The 18542-nt window shown below is 35.3% G+C and overlaps 1 protein-coding gene across 1 annotated transcript in view; it reads left to right on the top strand.

Moving 5' to 3' along the window:
• LRP1B (LDL receptor related protein 1B) overlaps positions 1-18542 on the top strand; it is a 702645-nt gene that overhangs the window by 412467 nt on the left and 271636 nt on the right. Inside the window, exons 12-15 of the mRNA XM_087955711.1 lie at positions 3551-3731; positions 10848-11067; positions 13248-13437; positions 17451-17573. Coding sequence (XP_087811837.1) covers positions 3551-3731; positions 10848-11067; positions 13248-13437; positions 17451-17573 — 714 coding nt within the window. The remainder of the gene's footprint in view (positions 1-3550; positions 3732-10847; positions 11068-13247; positions 13438-17450; positions 17574-18542) is intronic.

Here is an 18542-nt window from a genome sequence, read left to right on the forward strand (position 1 = left end):
ATATATTCCTCACTGTAAGAGGAGATATTCCTGAGACTTTTTAAGGAGATTTTGGTTTGTCTTCTTTTTAAGAAACCATCACTTGACTCTACCTGCCTGTACAATTTTCACTCATTTTCCCATCTTCCCATTTTAGGAAAAGTGGTAAAAAAGGTGGTTGCTTGGAAACTCCAGAGATTTCTAGATAAAACAGATTTCCTGGATCCCTTTCTATCTGGATTCAGATCTGGCTGTGGGACAGAGACAGCCTTGATCACATTTATGGATGATCTTTGGCAAGAGCAAGATGCAAGTAGTGTAACCATTCCCTCCATTCTTAACCTCTTAGCGACCTTCAATACCATTTACCCCACAAAGCTGCTTTGAGGCCAGCTTCGTGAGTTGGGATTGGGTGACACAGTTTTAACCTGTTTCAGCTCCTTTCTCCAAGCTTACTCCCAATCAGTGTTTAGGGCGTGAGAGATCCAACTCCTGAGTGCTCACTTACAGTGTCCTCAACATTTGGTACTCTCTTCTCTGCTATTGAAGCCACTGGGTGAGATCTGTCACCACGGGTTGAGATATCATCAATATGCTGATGATACTCAGCTCTGCATTTCTACACATGGTGATCCAAGTGATGCTGTCACTGTCCTCTTGCAATGTGTGGGGGCTGTGGGGTCCTGGATGTGGGGGGAAATGGACTTTGACTGAACCCTGGCAAGTCTGACTGGCTTTGGGTGCATGGAGCCTCAGCATTTGGGGTTTAGTCCTCTCTGGTTCTAGATGGGTTCTAGATGGGGTTGTACTTCACAGTTCGAAGCTAGGGGTGTTCACCTGAACTCAGGTCTCCTGCACAAAGAGTAGGTAGTGAGTGTGACTGGGAGAGCTTTTGCACAACTTTGGTTTATGCACCTTTCCTGGATCATGAGTCTGCGCTCAATTATTGAGTCCCCAGTCACCTTACATCTGGACTACTGAAATGTGCTCTACGTGGGGCTACCCTTAAAATCCATTTGGAAACTGCAATTGGTACAAAGTAAGGCAGGGAGTGCAGTCTTTGGAGCCCCTAGGATGGCTCATATTGCACCACTTTCCATGAACTACAGGCTACAGATCTGCTTCTGAGTGCAGTTCAAAATGTTGGTTATGAGCTTTAAAGCTCTGAATGGCATAGATCTAGACTACCTGATAAACCCTATTATCCCATTAAATCTAGCCCATCCTAGTCAGTCTGGCAGAGTGGACATACTGTGAATGCCGTCAGACAAAGAACTGTCATGATCCAGAAGACCCTTCTCTGCCTCAGCACTCTCCCCTGCTGTCAGGGTTCCAAGTAACCCCTCCAACAGAATTAAAACTCCAAGGTGAAGTTCTTCCTCAGAGTATAAATTTATTGGAGACATCATGTTGGCACATCTGAGAAAACCCCAAAGCTAAATTCCTGCGTTTCCCCCACCGAAAGTAAAACCCAAAGTTCCTTCCCCTGCATTCATCTCTGCATCACATGGTCCAATCAAATTAACATCCCAACTCCAGCCAACTTCTATCACACCTTCTCAGGTGCCAGCTGGATGTTCTTGGTTCCCATGGGAAAGAACACTGTTGTGATTATACTCCCTCACTATCTGCACCTCCCACCTTTCATTCCCACGACTAGCTAAACCATCACTGTGGCAGCCCTGTAGACTCTCTCAAAGGATGACTATAGGGCTGACACCCACTTTGAAACATCATATATGTATGACTGAGTATCTACTGGCCGGATGCCCTTCCTGTCACCAATGAGGAGTTATATTCAGCATATATATTCTCAACGTGCCCAGAGAGAAATATCTGCCTCTACCTAGGATCAAACTCACAGCTTCCTGATTGTGAAACAGGAGCTCCATTTCTAGGCCACTGCACCGCACACACACACACACACACACACACACACACACACACACACACACACACTATATATATATATATATATATTTTATATATATATATAAAATTGCTGTTGCATTTTTTGGGAGTGTGGTTTCCACCCTTCCTGTGTAATATATAGAAATAAAATTTGGGGAACTTTGCACTCCCAGTTCACACTCAACAACTTTGTCAAGAGATATTTTCTTCTATATTCCTTAATATTAATTCTGATTTAATATGGAGAATAAGAATTCTTCCTCTTTCTGCAGTACTTCTTAAAGCATTTATATTCTCTTATTATGTAGATCTAAGATGTTTTCTTATTTTTTAATGTTACAATGCATCACCTTACTTTCTTTAAAACCTATAGAAATGTCTCCTTGGTTATCATGGAATACTAGAAAAACAATTATGTGCAATGAGTCAGAAATATGAAGTTTCAATATGTAATCTGGTTTTAGCACAATGTTGCACAGTCTATACTACATTTTTCTTTGAAAGTTCAAAAGCAAAACAACAAATTAATAAACCATGTTGGAAAGTTGCCTGGTTTTCAGCTAAATATATTGCAGTATCTTACATGTTTAATTACTCTTGAAAATATCATTTTTGATGCTACTCAATAAAAAATATAGAAACAAATGAAAATATAAGATATCTTATTGGGAATACTTGATGAACTGTTATATATTCTAAACAGCTGTTATTCTAATGATCCAACTGGCTTAATGTGTTCCCTATCTTGCTTAGGTTTTTTTAATATAGATATGCACAAACACACACACACACACACACACAATATACACATACATATACACATATAGGTAATAGTTACTGGTACTTTAGATAAGCTAACTAGGTTTATTCCCCAACAGATACGATCTATATAATTATTTGCACTAACACAGTATTATCCATTAAGTACTGTTAATTTATTACCATAATCTTTCATTCATTTACAATGCGTATGTTTTGGCACCATTATTATTTTATTGCCAGGATATTTTTTATTATGATAAAAGAAGCTACTAAGAGATAATTATTGATTCTCTAATGCTTTTAGATAGGCTATGCCAGGAAGGTATTTGAACCATTCTTCATGCTACCTTAAACTCCTGAAAGAAAAGGCTGGATATAAATCAAATATCGAAATTTTGGAAAAACAACAACAACATAAGATAGTTTACAGCATTGCAATCCACAACATTCCAGAAAATTGTCAACAGCGCAACTTGGTTCCATTATAAAGAATTGTTCTAGATTCTGCATTGCTGTTGCTTGGTCATTAACCCCTTTCACTTTCATATATTTCTTGCTTCGAAGTCTTGCCCCTTGATTCATGCTGCAGACAATAAGTTCAAAGCTATTTGTACTTTATAACTGGTCAGTTTAAATACTCAGTATCATGAATATTATGATTATAGTCAGATTATGGTCACTATTTGCTTAGGCTTTTATAAAAGATGTATTAGCTTTATCTTGTTATTGGTTACCATTTTGTGAAATGCAACAGCAATTATAATTATAAATAACTATAATTATTTATGATTATATTAATGACTTGAATTATATTGAGAATACTAGTAAAGATATTATAATATTATACACATTCATATGCACACACATAAAATTATATATATCTTGTTTGTTTACACAGATCTCGATAATGTAGAAGGCATTGCAATAGACTGGATTGGAAATAATTTGTTTTGGACAAATGATGGTTACAGGAAAACAATTAATGTTGCCAGGCTAGAGAAAGCTTCTCAGAGTCGTAAAACTCTACTGGAAGGTGGCATGTCTCACCCTCGAGGAATCGTGGTGGATCCTGTTAACGGGTATGAAAACTTTCTATCTTAAATAACAGTTTATCTAGTTGAAAATGCACTAGGAAGATTTACAAGGTTGGTTAAGGTCATTATCATTTGTCATTTGTCTATACAGTCACCTGATTTGACTCAATATTGTGTATGTATGTATGTGTGTGTGTGTGTGTGTGTGTGTGTAATGAAATGAAATAGAAATGATTAAATGTGTGGTTATAACTGGACAGTCTCTGACCCATTGAGTCATCATTTTAGAGATACTTCCATACCCCAAACAGAGAAACGGAATGACTGTGGGCATACAAAAAAGCAGTGGCAGCAGGAACGACTCCTGACTTCCTGCCTGCTTCCCCACTGACTTTCTTTGTAGGAAGTCAGATGATAATGTGACTGCACTAACCACGGCAACATGGCAGCACTGAAGCAACTTTGTCAAATATCAATCCTATAGAAGTTATGGGTTTAGATTTTGGATGCATTTTATTAACTCATTAACTCATTTCATTAACTCATTTGAAGTACATTGAAATTGTTGCCTTATGAGGACCATTTCACCCAACTGATGGTTACAAACAATAAAATAGAATTTCGGTACTATGTAGATATCAAGATACAAGTAAGCCTTGCATCTGGATAGAAAAATCAAATGCATAGGCATAAGACTGGGGAGATAGTACATGGGATTTTATGTAGTGCTTGTCCATTATGGGTTAGAGATTGTTCTGTCTTTAACTTTTCTGGATGAATATAAAGACAGTTAGATAAACTCTACAAAGGCTTCCATACAAAGTTTCTTTATTGGATTGTAATAGGCATCCATAACTCACAGTTATGTTGAGATTCATCTAATGTCCAATCTTTGCATAGTCGTCTTCATAGTGTGAAAATATGGTTATCTTCATCCCATAATGATACAGCAAGGGATCCAGCATGCTGCTGGGTCCAGGCAAGGAAAGAACAAAGGCTTCCCCCAACCCCACTAGAGGTCAATTCAGTGACCAATCAGGATTACAGATGTGACCACATAACATGAACAACATTTCCCATGAGGCATTAACTACATTTCCCATGAGGCATTCCCTTAATTCCCAATTAACTATATACTGTCTGACCAGCATAGAGATGATTGAGCTTTCAGTTCACCAGGGGCATGCAATCAAGGTAACCCAGAAGAGTATCAGTTGTACGAACCAAAATAATGTATTAAAAATTGTATTTACACCACTTTTTTAAAATTGGATCCTTACTTCTCTGAACAGATTTAACTCTTGACAGAATGAGGAAAGTGAACTTTTTTCTTCAGTGCCCTTGAAATTCCTTGTTCTACTCAAAGAGACTTTATAAATGTTCTAGAGCTCTGGAGAGAGAAGTCACTTGCAAAATTTACTTCCCAATCTTTCTCCATCAGAATCATTATGCTGAATGAAAGTTTTATTCATGTGTTCACCAAAAAAAGTGGATCAGCTATATATTTGGCCTCAAAATCTTGTTTCTAATTTATAGTAAAGCACATAGCTGCTCAGAGTTTCCTTGGACTGTGAGATGGGCAGTATATAAATTTAATAAACACATAAATAAATAAAATAAAAATAACTAAATGGTCCCAAAATAATTTGTAAGAAATCAGTTTAACTTCACTTTCCATATATTTTTCAGGAGAAAAGTTTAGGCCAGCTTATAGTTTAGGTAATAATCAAGTTACAACTGGAATTGGGTCTGGAATTTCCATCACTAAGTGATGTGGACTTAAAGTGCAATATCATGTGACTTCATTGCTTAGTGGTGCCAATCTTTGCACTCCCCGTTGCTGTTGTTAACCAGATTCCAGAAGTCATTAGGGGAAGAACTATCCCAATCCAAGCCACGTTCAATTTGGTCTCCAGCCCTGAGCCTTGGTAAGTTAAGCCTTCTCTTTAACTGCCTATCTCAACTGCCTATCTCAGCTTCCCCCCATCTCTTCCCTTTTGCTGCCTTGCGCTCTACCACTTTCGTTGAACCTGTCATCCAACACTGTTTACCCTGCTGGCCTGCCTGCTCTGGTGGCCTCTATGTGCTATTTGAGAACAGCATGGGCAACCTTGGGAAGAAGGCCTGGCACAGCCAGAAGCTGTTTCACATAGGATGTTCCTTCTCAGCAACAGGAAGACGGCAAAGGACAACTGGGCATGGCAACACCTGTGGACCACAGGGTAGCAAGGCGGCTGAAGTTTTGTGCTGTGGTGTTGGGTAGCTGGCCACAGCATAGGGCTTAAGACAGCACTCTTCAGTACTCTTCAATAGCCCTAACTTTGGAGAAGGCAGAACTACCATTTTTAGCACTGCTGCATCTTCAAACAGTTGCTGAATGAGTGGCTGTAATTCAAGGACTACTTGTAACCTCCTTTAAAAGCCTAAATCAAATCATTATATATATGTTTTCTTAAGTTTTCATTGGTTTTAAATAGACGAACACAATTCACAAGTCTGATGATGGCAGATGAGATTCTGCCGAAACGTTGCTACAACTTTAAAAGCACAACTATAATGACGTGGGAAAATACCTGAACAAAGCTGAATACCATACATATAGATACCCACGAAAACTTAAGAAAACAAATATGTATGTATGTATGTATGTATGTATGTATGTATGTATGTATGTATGTATGGTATTCAGCTTTGTTCGGGTATTTTCCCACGTCATTATAGTTGTACTTTTAAAGTTGTAGCAACGTTTCAGCAGAATCTCATCTGCCATCATCAGGCTTCTGTATAGTGTTCGTCTATAATGACGTGGGAAAATACCCGAACAAAACTGAATACCATACATATAAATACCCACAAAAACTTAAGAAATATATATATATGGATCTTTGGTTGTTCGGGTTTTCTCCCGCGTAAGATTGGTGTTATCTAGGCATCATTTCGATGAAGTCTCATTCATCATCTTCAGGCTTGTGTCTTCGGCTCTGTGCTTCTCAGAGTGATGTGAGCTTGCAGCTGCTTCTTCCCTCACATCACTCTGAGAAGCACAGAGCCGAAGACACAAGCCTGAAGATGATGAATGAGACTTCATCGAAATGTTGCCTAGATACCGCCAATCTTACGCGGGAGAAAACCCGAACAACCAAAGATCCACATACAAATACCCGCGAGAACCTCAGAAAAATATATATATTTTCAACTTCATCGAAACGTTGCCTAGATACTTCCAATCTTACGCGAGAGAAAACCCGAATAACCAAAGATCCATATATATATATATATATATATATATATATATATATATATATATTAACTCCACTATCACTCTCCTTTAAAAGTTACTTCCCTGTCCCAATTCCCTAATAACTTTATTTTCTTGCACCATTCAATTAAAGCAATTAACTGAATATAATATTAACTCATATTAATAACATATTATATTACAAATGATTAAATACAAAGTTGTGCTTTCTGACTATTCCTCTCCCTACCTTGATAGGACAAGAATTTTTGGAGTAGCAAAATACTGCAACAGTATTTTGTAAATTTTGTAGTATGTAGTAAATTTTGTCAGGATAAAGCTAGAAAAAGAAAATCTGCCTTGGGAAATCCTGTAAACCAATTAGTATAACTCCATACAAATAATTATTTTCCTTATTGCAAAATACTGTGATTATAGTTTTAAAAACCAAGACATGATAAATTTGTTGAGTAGCTATAGTATTCCACTAATTAAAACACTATTTGCTCTGCTTTGGCTGGAATAAAAGTCAGCTTGGGATATGGTAGAACATTGGCTCAGAATAATAACATCAAGATTAAAATATCAGATGTCATAATAAATGCATTTTATAACATTTAGCGTTCCCTCTGCTTCCACAAGTTTCAGTGAACATTAGTTTAATATTTGTGCAATACAGCCAAAAACAAGATACTGGAACTTGGACAAAATCAAGTTGCAATTAAATATATCCATAACATCGATTGTTATCCTGTACATATATACACACAGAGACAATTCTCCCACCCACCCCAATATTTGTTTGGAAAAGCTGAGTAAAACAAGCAAGCACTATTAAACATTATGAGAGATGCAAAAAACCCAAGGCCAAAATCGAATTCAAAAGCACTGTAAGTTTTTTCCTTGCTATCTCTAAACAAGAATCTGATCTCGTAACAGTCAAGGCAAATGGGCTCCAGACCCATTTCAATGGACTTCAAGGGGGTCTGAGCTTAGGTCTCTTTCAGTGGTATAGGGACTCCAAACTGATGATGTGTTTGGCCCCACCTTCGAACTCTGGCTAGTCGTCCCCTAAATATCCAAGACTATTGAAACTGATTACATAGTTTTGATTTTTACTGAAGGAAAAACTAATCTTATGGATCAGTAGCACATCTGTGCAACATCCACCCATCTTCTGCTCCACCTTTTAATTCGACCAGCAAACTTCAATACACTTCTTGGTATCTTTCTTTCCTTTACCTTTCCTTGGCAGTTGTCTCCATCACAAGCTGCTATCAATGTTTTTGCAATTTTTTTCCTACTAACTCGTACCATAAAACACCTTTAGGTGCAACATGCATGAATTCTGACAGTATCCCAATCAAACATGTTCTCTTCCAGGCATGAGCTCTCTGGTACTCCAATTCAAAATTTACTTTCAAAGTTTGGGGAAAAGACCAAATTCAGATGGAATTTGTTTGATTTCTTTTTAGGGTCTTTAAATCAGTGCTTACTCATGGTGACTATCTATAAACATCCCTACCATTTTTTTGGCAATATTTTCAAAAGTGATTTGCTATGAGTAAGTGTGACTGATCCAAAGTCACCCAGATGTGCTTGTGTCCAAGGCAGGATTGGAACTCATGGTATCCTCATTTCTAGCCCTTTGCCTTATTTATTTATTTGTATCCCGCTTTTATTATTTTACAAATAAATCAAGGCAACTAACATATCCAGCACATCTTCCTTCTCTTATTTTCCCCACAAGAACAACCCTGTGAGGCGAGCAAAAGTGACTGGCCCAAAGACACTGAATTGGCTTTCATGTTTAAGGTGAGACTAGAACTCACTTTCCAGCCTGACGCCTTAATTATTAGGAATCCTGATTCATTTGCTATTTGTGTTATTTCCTTATTAAAGCCTCCATTTATTTCTTTATTTAAAATACTTGTATTGTATGAGCTCCATCTTAAATTTCTGCTAGGCTTATAAGTACTATAAAAGTTAAAAATGTCAAAAATTTTAAAAAATGAAAACAGAAGCAATACCTGGTGCCACAACCAAACTTTCTCAACGCAACCCACAACACTATCTTCCAACTCTGACTTCATCCAATTCCAGCACTCTGGAGAAATACCAAATTATGTTTGGCATTTGTCTCATGTCCTACTCTGAAACATAGCCTCAATAGTGTAAAAGTTACAGATAATGGTGATTAAAATAAAATTTAAAAAGAAAAAAGTTTCATATACTATAAATGTAAAACTAGCTTAGTTTTTTAGTTATTACTAAATCTAGGCACTAAATCTAGGCGTATAGAAACATATTGCTCCATTGTTTTGCACCATCATTGTATTTCTATTAGATTTTATCAAAATAGGTCTAGCAAACTAGAAGACGTTTTATATGACTAGATAGCTACAAATATACTCATTTTGTAGGACCATGTGTATTACTTTACAGTAGGAACTGTAATTGCTAAATTCCACACTACAAATGGATATTATTGGAATTTTGCCTATTTTTTAATTAATATGTTATGCTAAATCATTGCCACATAATTTGAGCCTGGTTTTGGATGTGACAGATATAAACTGCAAAACACTTAGGGCAATGTTTTAAGTAATATCCTTTTAACAAGTCAAATAAATGTTTTCAAGGTCTATTGATTCATTGTACTTTTGGAGAGAGTAAAGAGTATATTGATTAGGTTATTTACTTCAGTTCTAGACAGCTGACATAAAGATTTCATTAAAGGCATTCTCAAATGAGCCTTGACTGTATCTGAAAATGTAGTTTGTACAGCTTAGTATCATATGTAATAAATAAAGGATTATCTGCCAGGCAGTATTTCCAATAGGTAGAGCCATGGTAACTCTTAAATATATTTTACTGTTGCATTATTATTCAACATACTTACAAAATGATGTTACAAAAATTTATAAGTTCATGTCCAATCTATCTATCTAATTTTTGGAGTCCTTGGTGGTCTCTGGGTTTAATTGTTTGCTTGCAGACATTTCATTATCTGACTGGGTAACGTCATCTGTTAATTAGTGTGGGGTTTATATACAGTAGCATGCCCTGCCAGTATTGGTGGGATATGGTATTTAATTTTAATTTTCTGATAGGTCTCAGTCATATTCCCAGTGTTTTAGAAACGATGACAGGATTTCAAGCAATGTAAATTAGAAAGCTATTAGAATTGATGATTTTTTTGTGTGTGAGTATCAACTTAGTGAAAGGTGAAGTTTCACAATTACCCAGATTTTTAGACTGGATTTGATGTTTTTATTACCTATCAAGTGCTTCCCAAGGATCTGACATAGGCAGATGCAATTGTTTGATGGTGTAAAAGAGTCATCATAGGATGTTCCAAGTAAAGCTGTCTTTTGCAATTGACTGATGATGATTTTGTCAATGTTGATGCTGTTCAAGTGCTGCGTCAGATGTTTTGGGATTTGGGATAATAATATTATGTGTGGGTAATCTTCAGTTAAATTCACAATCTAAGAGTGGTAGAAACTTAATAATTCAAGTCACAGTAAGGACCTAAAAATTATTAAAGTAGAGTTGAAGAATATAGACAGTTCCAAGCAGGGTGAGTTTTTTTGTAAAATTAGGGTATTCAGAACTGATAAATTCAATATTTCCAGATACTAAGGAAGTTTTTAGATATCGCTCTGAGAATTCCAACAATTACTATTATTACTACTACTACTACTACTGTTGTTGTTATTGTTGTTGTTGTTATTATTATTATTATTATTATTATTATTATTATTATTATTATTATTATTATTATTATTATTATATTCTCAGAAGAGGGAAAACAGAAACCTTAAATAAAAAATATGAAGGGATTTCAGGTTGTTTATGATTAAAATTCTAGAACTAAAATTTAATGGTTCAATTAATGTTTTTTATTTGTCATTTCACAGCTGGATGTATTGGACAGATTGGGAAGAAGATGAAATAGATGATAGTATGGGAAGAATTGAGAAAGCATGGATGGATGGTAACAACCGTCAAATATTTGTGACATTAAAGATGTTGTGGCCAAATGGATTAACTCTGGATTATCAAAATAATATATTATACTGGTGTGATGCCTATTATGATCATATTGAAAGAATATATCTGAATGGAAGTGACCGTAAGGTAAAAGAATATATAATACTCCCCCCAGATTTTCTGTTTAGTGAATTATCTTGCCACTTTGTTTATTCCCCTTTCTCTTTAAGGCTGCCTATTGATTATCTTGTGGAAGTTCCCAGTCTAAGCACCATTGGGTTATTTTGTGGGGGGAGGGAGGGAGGGGGGGAAGAAGGAAGGAAGGAAGGGAGGGAGGGAGGGAGGGAGGGTAAAAAGGTTTTTGAAATCCTTGTTATATTGTAGATTAGATCAAGATATACAAATTCATGCTAAGTCTCATATGAGCGCTTACTAATTATCTTAATATATTTGGCCATAGTAGTACATGACATCATATATCAGCATTTTTAGGAATTTCGTAAAAAATGTTTCACATGAATATGCACACTCATTCAGTAGAGTGTAAGGAAGATGGTCCTGAAAAAGATAGGTAAAAGCCATTACTAAATTGATGATGAAAAAAAAAACCTTAGGCCTATAAGAAGGAGACAATGTGTGGAAGAAATTTAAATAAACACCTTCCTAATTCACTTGGGTATAAGAAAGGGAAAAGGTACAGCACAATCAACCTTGCAAGATTCTACTATTATAGCCATTCTCAGTAAAAGTAGTTTCAGTTTTTGTTTCAGAAGCTGATTCCTGGTCTGATTTATTTAGTAGAGTTGATATGTACTCACACACAAATTTACATGTACTATAAGACAATTAATGTATGAATTTTTCTATATATATTTTTTACTATCCATATGATTAGATAGAAAAAATGATATGTGAGAGATCATTTGGCTTTCTGTATTTCAAATTTGTCTTATGCTTTTTGTTGTTTTCACATGGTGAGTAAAAGTAATATGTTTATTTCATATTGGACCAAGTCTCTATCTGCATGGCCAAATCATATTATACAGGAAAAAAACCTAGTCTCAAGTGTTACAGTTTTATTTAGCCTGGAATTTAACAATTCCTATAAAATTGATGGTGATATTTTTACACAGTTAATAGTCTGAAATATATTTCATGATGTTTATTTTGTATTTATTCTACTTTTAATTATGAACATTGCATAGATATGCTTTGTATAATTGCCAATGTTGAGATTTTTTTTGTCTGTGTGCGCTGAATTTAGATACAGCTAGAACTGTTAGAATGATAGTTGCAATAACTTGTGAAAAAACTGATTTTACTACATTGTACCAAACCCAACTTGGACATCTGTTATCTATCTTCCTTCTAGAATTAGTGATCCAAATCATTACCAAATCATCAGAGCTGGTTTCTTGGCTTACCAATAATAGAAAATTAGGTAATCATGTACCTCAAGGTCTAGCCAAGGCATCACTTACTATTTTTATTTTGGAGGATTTAGTGCTAGACATAGAACTCTCTCTCTCTCCACCCACCCACCTAAACCCACAGATTCATTCACATACACACACTCTCTCTCTCTCTCTCTAAACTGTGAATAGGACTGCCCATGATTGAACATCCTTACTCAAAGTAATGGAAGACAATGATAGTTTTGATCTAATAGACCTAAAATCCCAGTTTATGGAAGGTCAACATAAAGAAATTGTCTAAAAAGAGAATGCATGAGTTTTACATATTGCAGTTTCTTTTTGTTTAATTTCATACAGAAAAAGCACATCTTTTCCCATCCCTAAATTAATCTCTGAACAATTGGATGAAATTAAGCAATGTTTTGTGTCTTTATGGTCAACTAGTCCATTGAATTTGTACAAATGGTTTTCCAGTACGTTTTTCTAAGGTGTAACAAAATTAATCACTACCTATTAAGCTTAGTAATCTAAGTCTATATGTATACTATGTTGGTTTGGATTTTTGTTAGAAAAATGTAATTAGAAAGAATAGAGAACTCTTAATAATTAATAAGATATTTGAGAGGAATGTATAAGCCTTAGATATACAGTAAATCTGCTAAGGATGAAATGGAATATTTTTTCTTTCTCCCCAAGCTTTAAAAATATGACAAAATTAGGAAATAGATTTATTATCTGAAGATATTTAAATTGGTGCTTTCGTGATTGGATTTAGTGATTTTTTTCTGTAAAGAAAACTTTAAATATAGTTGCACACACATAAAATCAAATATTCACATTTTTCTTAATTTCTGATTAAATGTTAAATTATGTAATGATATATTGTATGCTACCAATATCAATCAATTGCAGGTGATCTACAGTGGAAAAGAATTGAATCATCCATTTGGTCTATCACATCATAGAAATTATATTTTCTGGACAGATTATATGAATGGGTCTATTTTCCAACTGGATTTGATATCTAGAAATGTGACACTTCTGAAAAGTGAGAGATCCCCTCTCTTTGGGTTGCAGATTTATGATCCCCAGAAGCAACAAGGTATTGAAAATAACATTTCCTGCATTCACACCATGTAGCACTTAAATAATTGTAGTTATAGAAAGAGTAAACGTTCAACATTGCCTCAGACTTTCTCATCAATCTGCTGTGAACACACTAATCTATTAGATGTGAAATTAATTCTAAGTACTAAATCAGTGCAGATGTGTAAAATATATTTAGTGAAAGATAATTACCACTTGTCATCAATGAAATAAACATGGGTAACGTTTTGAAAAAGATTTTGCAGATCTGTTGATGTAGTGATGCATATAAATCATCCCTTAAAATCATAAAATAAGTATATCTCCCACATCTGCTGCTGCTGCTACTGCTTTGGAAGTTACCTCTAGCTGTTCTACATGTGTGAACTTTTGAGTTAATCCTCAACATCATGTATTACAATGTTTGTCAACATCTGAGACAGCGTGCTTTTCAAAGTACCCACAATGTGCTTTTTCGGAGGTGCCACATACATGAAGGGGAAGGGGGATGCATGAGGCCACAGATGGGTGTTGGGTGATGAGACTCATGCTGAGAGAGGAGCCAGGAGAGCAAGCCAGCTGTGGTTGGTTCAGAAGCCATCCAGGCCTGAAGAGTACTTGCTGGAGTCAGCCAGAGAGCAACCGGGCTTGAAGAGTGCTTTCTGGACACGGGCCAAAAAAGTACTTGCAGGAGCCAGCTACTAGCAACCAGGAACAGGAGGGCGGGGCATGCTGGGTCTGTATAGCTAGCTGGCTAGCAGAAGCCAGTAATGCTGGTTTTAGAGATCCTTTTACCTTGTATTGTTCACCATGTGCCAAGCTGAGACTCCAGTAAAGAGACCCATTCTGCTCACAGTGTGGCCTCTTCTTTTGCTGGCTTGGTTTGGAACCGTGACATTGTTTTTAATAGAAATTTCATAAAACTAATTTTACAGAATTTGGCCATTAATTATGGTTGTTATTGTTATTGTTGTTGTTTACGATATCAACTATTCACTGAACATCATTACACTAGTTGTTTTATTTCCCAGAACAGGAAGTCAAGATATAAATCAAACAATAAATAAATCTCAATATTTTTCTCAATAAAGAGTATGAAAATGTATGAATTTTCTAAAAATCTTCTGTAGCTAACAGAAAATTTACAAAAGAAAATTTACAAAAACAAATGATGGCAAGACTTAAGAAAAACTTAAGAAAATCCTAAAATTAGCCTGATGAGGTATACAATTGGATCTGTGGTCCCTGGTGCTCTCTGAGCTTGGCTGTTGGTTTTTTTTGGGGGGGGAGGGGTGTTAGATGTTTCATTATCCAAACTTGGTACAGTAATGATGTTATTTAGTTTGGAAATATTTGCAAGAAAATAACCAAGCTCAGAGAGCACCAAGGATTTCACAGTACAACTCTGGACTATAAATATTCTCCTTTATTAGAATTGAGTCAGTCTGGAATGGGAATTATAGATTGAATATAATCTGCTAGATCATTAGTAGTGAGACTTATTCAGCGGAATTCCCTTTTCAGAAAAATATAAAACTTTCTTTAATCTCTTACAGTCAGAATATTGAGTGTTGTTAGTTTGGATAACTTTCACATACCGAAAAAAATAGTGCTTTACTGCACTTAGTCTTCAAATTTACAGTACCTGTTGCTTTTTAGATCTGATTGTTATTTTATTTTATATTTATTGGGCTGTATATCCATATAATGATAATTACAGATGTCACTTTAGTTACAGCCAACCGTTCAAAAACATTGGCTTTTTATTTTTGTATTTTCTCTTATTTCTTTGGTTTGTTAATACAATATTCATCAGTATATAAAATATTGATATAAAGGTATATATATATTGAGAATGAGTCAAAGGCTTAAAATACTGAGTTGTTTTTTTCTGTACTATCTAAAGAATTTTAAAAATAGACTGGAATTTAGTTGGTTGCAGTCATGAAGATTTTGTACACAATGCCTTTGGTTCTCCAATTGGCAGGATGATTGACCTCATTTATTTCCTTCTTTTCCTGCAATCCCCAAGAAGCTTATTTTATTTTAGTATTATTTTTTTATGTGAATGTGTGTTGGAAGGAAGGGCATCTTGTCTAAGAGTTAAAACAAACCAACCCAATCCCCACAATACTAGTGGGTTTTTTTAGTAATGAATGTGATACAGGTCCCTCGTTCAATGAACATAGAATTTAATTTTAGATAGAACATGGGAAACATTATTGGGATGGCAGAAAGATAGATACAAAAGTAAAGCAAAATTATCAAGGGATGAATGTAAGCAAGTATACGTACATGCACTTGTGTCTCACACTGATCATGTTTGAGATACAATAGTAGCAATATATACATGAATATGAAAACGCAATCAGTGTTGCTTAAAAACTATTATGAAGCTTCTGATAGTCATATTGATTCTAAGGCTAAGTAATAAAGTTGAATCAATATGGATATACCTAGCAGCTGTGCTTCACACTAATAGTCAATGGTGAATGGAACAATCTAAATTAAGTCTTATTGACACAGTGCTGAGTAGCTAAATAGTTAAGCTAAATAGTATTAAGGAGCTTGTAAATATCTAAGGTCTCTCCCAACATTTGGTTTATGGAATTAATTGGGCAAGTTCCAAAACAATGAGAAAGGCTTTCAGTCAGGCTTATCTATTCTGTCAAACTAATACTAGACCTGCTTCTGAACTTTCACTGATGCTCTTGAAATATTCTTTCTCAGGGGACAAAAAAGAAAAACATTATTGGATTTGGCCTGAATATTGTGACTTACATGTATGAAAGATTGTTCTTCAAATTCCTTAGATGTTCTAAGAACAGAACAGAAACGTCAATTTCAAATCTATAAAATAGATTCAGGTAGAATGTAGTGAAAATACTAGCAACATACAGTACATAATTTTTAAAAAACCATAGATGTTGATGGCATTTCTGTGTATGTCTCTGCACTATAAACTCTCAATGAAGGCAGGCAATAATACATTGCATTTTCCATGTTGCACTACATATTTAAGAAGTCAATTGTCCTCCATTTTTCAAATATTCTATCATACTTAAAATGATAAAAAGTGAACCAAGAATGTAAATGAATCAGCAATGCATTCCATTTTCCTTGATATATTTGCTTATTTATTTATTTATGCATGCTATATGATGGTATGCTTGCATCAATTCATCTTTGGAAATGCCTCAGCAGCTGCAGGCAGAAGGAGGGTGTATTGAAGCCTGAAAATTTGATCTTCTTGCTTAATCAACCTGTGAATAGAATAGAATAGAATAGAATAGAATAGAATAGAATAGAATAGTTGGAAGGGACTTTGGAGGTCTTCTAGTCCAACTCCCTGCCTAGGCAGGAAACCCTACACCACTTCAGACAAATGGTTATCCAACATCTTTTTAAAAACTTCCAGTATTGGAGCTTTCACAAGTTCTGGAGGCCAGTTGTTCCACTGATTAATTGTTCTAACTGTCAAGAAATTTCTCCTTAGTTCTAAGTTGCTTCTCTCCTTGATTAGTTTCCAACCATTGCTTCTTGTCCTGTCCTTAGGTGCTTTGGAGAATAGCTTGACTTCCTCTTCTTTGTGGCAGCCTCTGAGATATTGGAACACTGCTATCATGTCTCCTCTAGTCGTTCTTTTCATCAAATTCTTTTCATCAAATGATTCCACTGAAATCTCTATGAAGTATAAACCAACTCTTTCAACCTGTCCCGTTGGTCCTTATAACAAAGTTTAGTTAGATTTGTTTGTCTGTTTTAAAAAAGAAATATATTTGTACAAAATGTGATATGTCTTTCTGATCATGGACAAAGAAGAAGGTTGCGGTTCAAATAAAATAAATAAGTTTGATTCATAAAGTGTTTCCTTGTGAATTACAAGTGTAAAAGATAAGACTGTAGGAAAGTACACTGATCCAAACCGTATGTCTGTAGAGAATTTTCTCATGTTTTTGTACCCACCTTTTCATCATGTTGCTTGAGATATTTTTATTTAAGGTTGATTTTTTTTTGTTTTAATTCCAGGTGACAACGCATGCCGTATTAATAATGGAGGCTGTGGTACCCTGTGTTTAGCGATACCTGGAGGCAGAATGTGTACTTGTGCCGATAATCATTATTTGGAGGAAAACAGTACAACCTGCAAGTGTATGATCTTTATGAGAAAATTTTATATTTCTTCTGTAGGAAAGATAGAGAATAACTATACAATATAAAAAGGGCAGGATTCACAAGCATCAAGCAGATAAAAAGCCCAGCATTTTGCATTAAGCGGCTTTCATTCTCTTGGGATTTCATATGATGTAAAGGAAATCCTTCTGAGAAATGTAATAGAAATTCCGAATGCCAATTACTTAATTACTTATAGATGAGAAATTCACATGTGTATAAAACTTTTTTTTTACAAAGAATCTTTAAAAAAAAAATAGTGGAAGGCTGAAAAAGCTTTCTTGCTCTGCTTATAACATTACCACAATCCTTCTGCTCACCTCCAGCATTCTTCCACTTGTAATGAGAAGGTAAAAAGGATTGAGGTAGAGAAGCAACTGGGGCACCAGCCAGAGTTGTATAAAGACATCCTGGACACTGCCTTTTTCTTCCCATTAAGTAATAGCAATTAATCTAGGAGACTCCCCAAGTTGTGGACGTCATGCTTTAGGGCAAACGCAGTAAGACACAACAGAACCAACAAAACTTGTGATGGGTGAACCCCACCTTACTAGATACATAGTGTAATATAAAATGAAGATTAAATTGCCTCAATTGTAATTTAAGTTAGATAATCTGACCTAAAAAAAGAGAAAAGCAGTATTGCTTCCTTTTCCTTTTCCTTTCAAAAGCTAAAGTTGTCAGTGTGTCCTTCAGAGCTAGATTTATTTAAACAGGATTATTGTGAAAGGATCAGGCTAGAAAGTAGAATAAAGTGAGTTTTTACTCCTACCTCAAAGTCAAAGTCATTTTGGGCAAGTTAATCTCCAGCCCTAGGAAGGAAGCAATAGAAAGGCAAACTATAGGAATCTATCCAGGCAGCTGCCTGAAGTGAAAAATGACTTGAAGAGATCCCTTTCCCCTTTCCTTATTTTTTACACAACAGCATGGCCTTATTGAGACTGTTTC

The sequence above is a fragment of the Notechis scutatus genome, chromosome 1 (genome assembly GCF_049901735.1).
Source record: "Notechis scutatus isolate UNSWTSFEM ecotype Mainland chromosome 1, rNotScu1.2, whole genome shotgun sequence".
Classification (NCBI taxonomy): Eukaryota; Metazoa; Chordata; class Lepidosauria; order Squamata; family Elapidae; genus Notechis; species Notechis scutatus.